At 37.5% G+C, this 3,124-nt stretch overlaps 1 protein-coding gene across 1 annotated transcript in view; it reads left to right on the top strand.

Moving 5' to 3' along the window:
• The window catches only part of LIFR (LIF receptor alpha), a 45,148-nt gene extending 42,185 nt beyond the window's left edge, over positions 1 to 2,963 (top strand). Inside the window, exons 18-20 of the mRNA XM_023536914.1 lie at positions 5 to 22; positions 1,668 to 1,746; positions 2,136 to 2,963. Coding sequence (XP_023392682.1) covers positions 5 to 22; positions 1,668 to 1,746; positions 2,136 to 2,759 — 721 coding nt within the window. The 3' untranslated portion in view covers positions 2,760 to 2,963. The remainder of the gene's footprint in view (positions 1 to 4; positions 23 to 1,667; positions 1,747 to 2,135) is intronic.
• The last annotated feature ends 161 nt before the right edge of the window (positions 2,964 to 3,124 follow it).

Consider the following 3,124-nt stretch of genomic DNA (forward strand, 5'->3'; position numbering starts at 1 on the left):
TTTGCTATCGGAAACGAGAATGGTAATGGTACTTGCATTTACTCTTGCTGTTTTATTCCTATGGGCATGGTTAAGTAGTTTATGTTTAACAAATAAGTACATTTTTTGGTTGAAGCTGGTTAGTATAAAAGTATTTATTTTTTTAAAAAAAGTATTTGTTTTACTCAGAGTTAACATCGGATTTAATATTAGGCAAGAACATGATATGGTATTTAAAGGTTTAAAAATTAAAGTAAAGCATAAATTTTTTCCCTATTTACTAACAATTTAAAATAATAGCAGTTGTACTCAAAAGAGTATTTACAGGCTTAAATATGACAATAGTTATATGCAAGATTAAATGTACTTTAATGATTAAGATCTCATTTGTCCTGGTAACCTATTTAGAAAATCTGGTCATTTATTTAACAAATATGATGACTCCTCCCATGTAAAGAGGGTATAGTGGTGAACTAGGTAAGCATGGTCCTATCAACTTACAGCGTAGCGGTAACGATGGACATTAAACCCATAATCATCTAACAAAGTGAGCGGGTATTAGGAAGGGTCCCAGGTGCCATGAGAATAGCAGGGGAACCAACCATGTCACTGGAGGTGACATGCCAAAGCCTCCCTCTGGGAGTTCCGTTTGAGCAGAATCCCAAAGGGTAAGAAGAGGGGAAAGAATGTTCCAGGCAGAAAGAATAACTTTTGTGAGGACCCAGAAATTGGAAAGAAATTGATTTTCTGGAGAAAGAACCTTGTGTCCAGTTGAAGCGGGAGAGTGAGTGGCAGGAGGTGAGGCGAGGTGAGCAGAGGCTCAGCGGAGAGGACGCCGCAGGTCGGCTGGCAGGAGCTGTCCTGGGCCGGACTTTGAGCGAGTGGCTGTGTTCACGAGTAGATGGTCCTCACTGGCCTTAAAAATGCCGTCATTTATGACAAAGACGAGAAATGTATTCTAGCAATTCTGGCTTATAAATCAAAATAGTGATCATTGAGAATTATAGAATACCCTGTTTTGGTAACCATGTTCTCATTACCAGAAATCACATCTTAAAACCGATTTCAATACCCCCGCCCCCCAAAAAAAAGTAAAAGGAGAGAGTTTGAAGTGAGAGCATTTCAGACTTATATTAACAAAATTTTTTTTTTCCTTGCAGGAATTTCAAATAATAAAGTCCTTTTAAATAGTCCTAAATATATGATACTGAGAAATCTCTTTTTTGTTTGTGTTTAGGTTTTGTTCAAGATGAATAGCTTTTCTTTTTCTAATAGTCCAGGGTTTGCTATGAGCAGTAGAGAACTGCATAATGCAAATATTTTCCCTGAGTAATCGATCATACTTAATCCAGCTTGCAGTATGAATATTTTATGTGAGCAATGCCTGTATTTTACTTTTAACCTGATAGCACAGTCACCACTTTAATTTTTTGCTATTTCCATAAGATACATAAGATATTGTAGCTCTAGAAATAGAAGTAATATTTATTGTTTTCAGATTGGAACCTCTGAACGCATTGTATAGAAAGCAATAGTGAATTTTCATACTAAAAATGATCTTCTGTTTTTATCTCATGTTCATTAAAATATTCTTATGAAATGCCAAAGCCTCATGATTTCTTACTTTTTTGTTGTCTAATTGCTAATTTTACCATTATTAAATGTACTTAATCATTCTTCATTTAAAGGATTAAAGAAACCTTCTACCCTGATATTCCGAATCCAGAAAATTGTAAAGCATTACAGTTTCAAAAGAGTGTCTGTGAGGTAATCCTTTGTTTTTTATACTTATCTTTGAAGTACTGGCTCTCTTTTTTTTTTTTGTCTTTTGTGAAAAGTTTTTAACATGCAAGTATCACCCTAAGTAAAATATATTTAAAAAATAAATGTTCTACTATCTGCTGAAGTTCTAAAATGATTAATTTTAAATCATTTGTACCATGTTTTTTTCCCCCACTACCATTAACAGCAAGAAAAATATTGATATGCAGAAAAAAACTAGCTTTGCTCTAGTATGCACTACAGAATAGAGAAAATTTTTACAAGCAGATGTGAAAAAATATATACAGAATAATGCCCCTTTTTGTAGGGGAGCAGGGTACTGCAGCAGCTTTTAGTGCTATTCTTAATCTTTGTTTTAAATCTTTGATTTCTAGGGAAACAGTGCTCTTAAAACACTGGAAATGAATCCTTGTACCCCAAATAATGTCGAGGTGCTGGAAACTCGAACAACAGTTCCTAAAATAGAAGATACAGAAATAATCTCCCCAGTAGCTGAGCATCCAGAAGAGATCTCAGATGCAGAACCTGAAAACCATGTGGTTGTGTCCTATTGTCCACCAGTCGTTGAGGAAGAAATACCGACCCCAGGAGTGGATGAAACTGGAGGGACCTCACAAGTCATTTATATCGATGTTCAGTCCATGTACCAGCCCCAAGCGAAACCCGAGGAAGAACAAGAAACCGACCCTGTGGGCGGGGCAGGCTATAAGCCACAAATGCACCTCCCAGTTACTTCCACCATGGAAGATCCAGCCGCAGAGGATGACTTAGATACAGCTGCAGGTTACAGACCTCAGGCAAATGTAAATACCTGGAACTTAGTATCTCCAGACTCTCCCAGATCCACAGACAGCAACAGTGAAGTTGTGTCTTTTGGAAGTCCGTGTTCCATTAACTCCCGACAATTTTTGATTCCTCCTAAGGATGAAGACTCTCCTAAATCTAATGGAGGAGGGTGGTCCTTTACAAACTTTTTTCAGAACAAACCCAACGATTAATAGTGACACCTGTCACTTCCGTCTGCCATCTCAATAAGCTCTCATTGCTAGTGTTGCCGCACCGGCACTGGGCATCTTGGAGGGATCCTGTGAAGTGTGGTTAGTGGGAGGGACTTCATTACATGCAAGTTACAGTGAAACTGTTAATGTGCTTCTAATGTAGTCTAAAAGCCAAAGTACAGTAATACAGAAATTCAATCCACACCACTCGCGATTTGGAGCTATTTGTGATTCGAGCCAGAGAATTCTCACATTCTCTACCTTCAAGAAGCACTGCAAGCCTAATACTGTCTAGTCCATACGTGCAAAACAAATCTCCCAGCAACCATATTCTGTTCTGTCGTTAATGGTTTTCTCACATGTAT

Source organism: Pteropus vampyrus, unplaced genomic scaffold, assembly GCF_000151845.1.
Source record: "Pteropus vampyrus isolate Shadow unplaced genomic scaffold, Pvam_2.0 Scaffold172, whole genome shotgun sequence".
NCBI classification, from domain to species: domain Eukaryota; kingdom Metazoa; phylum Chordata; class Mammalia; order Chiroptera; family Pteropodidae; genus Pteropus; species Pteropus vampyrus.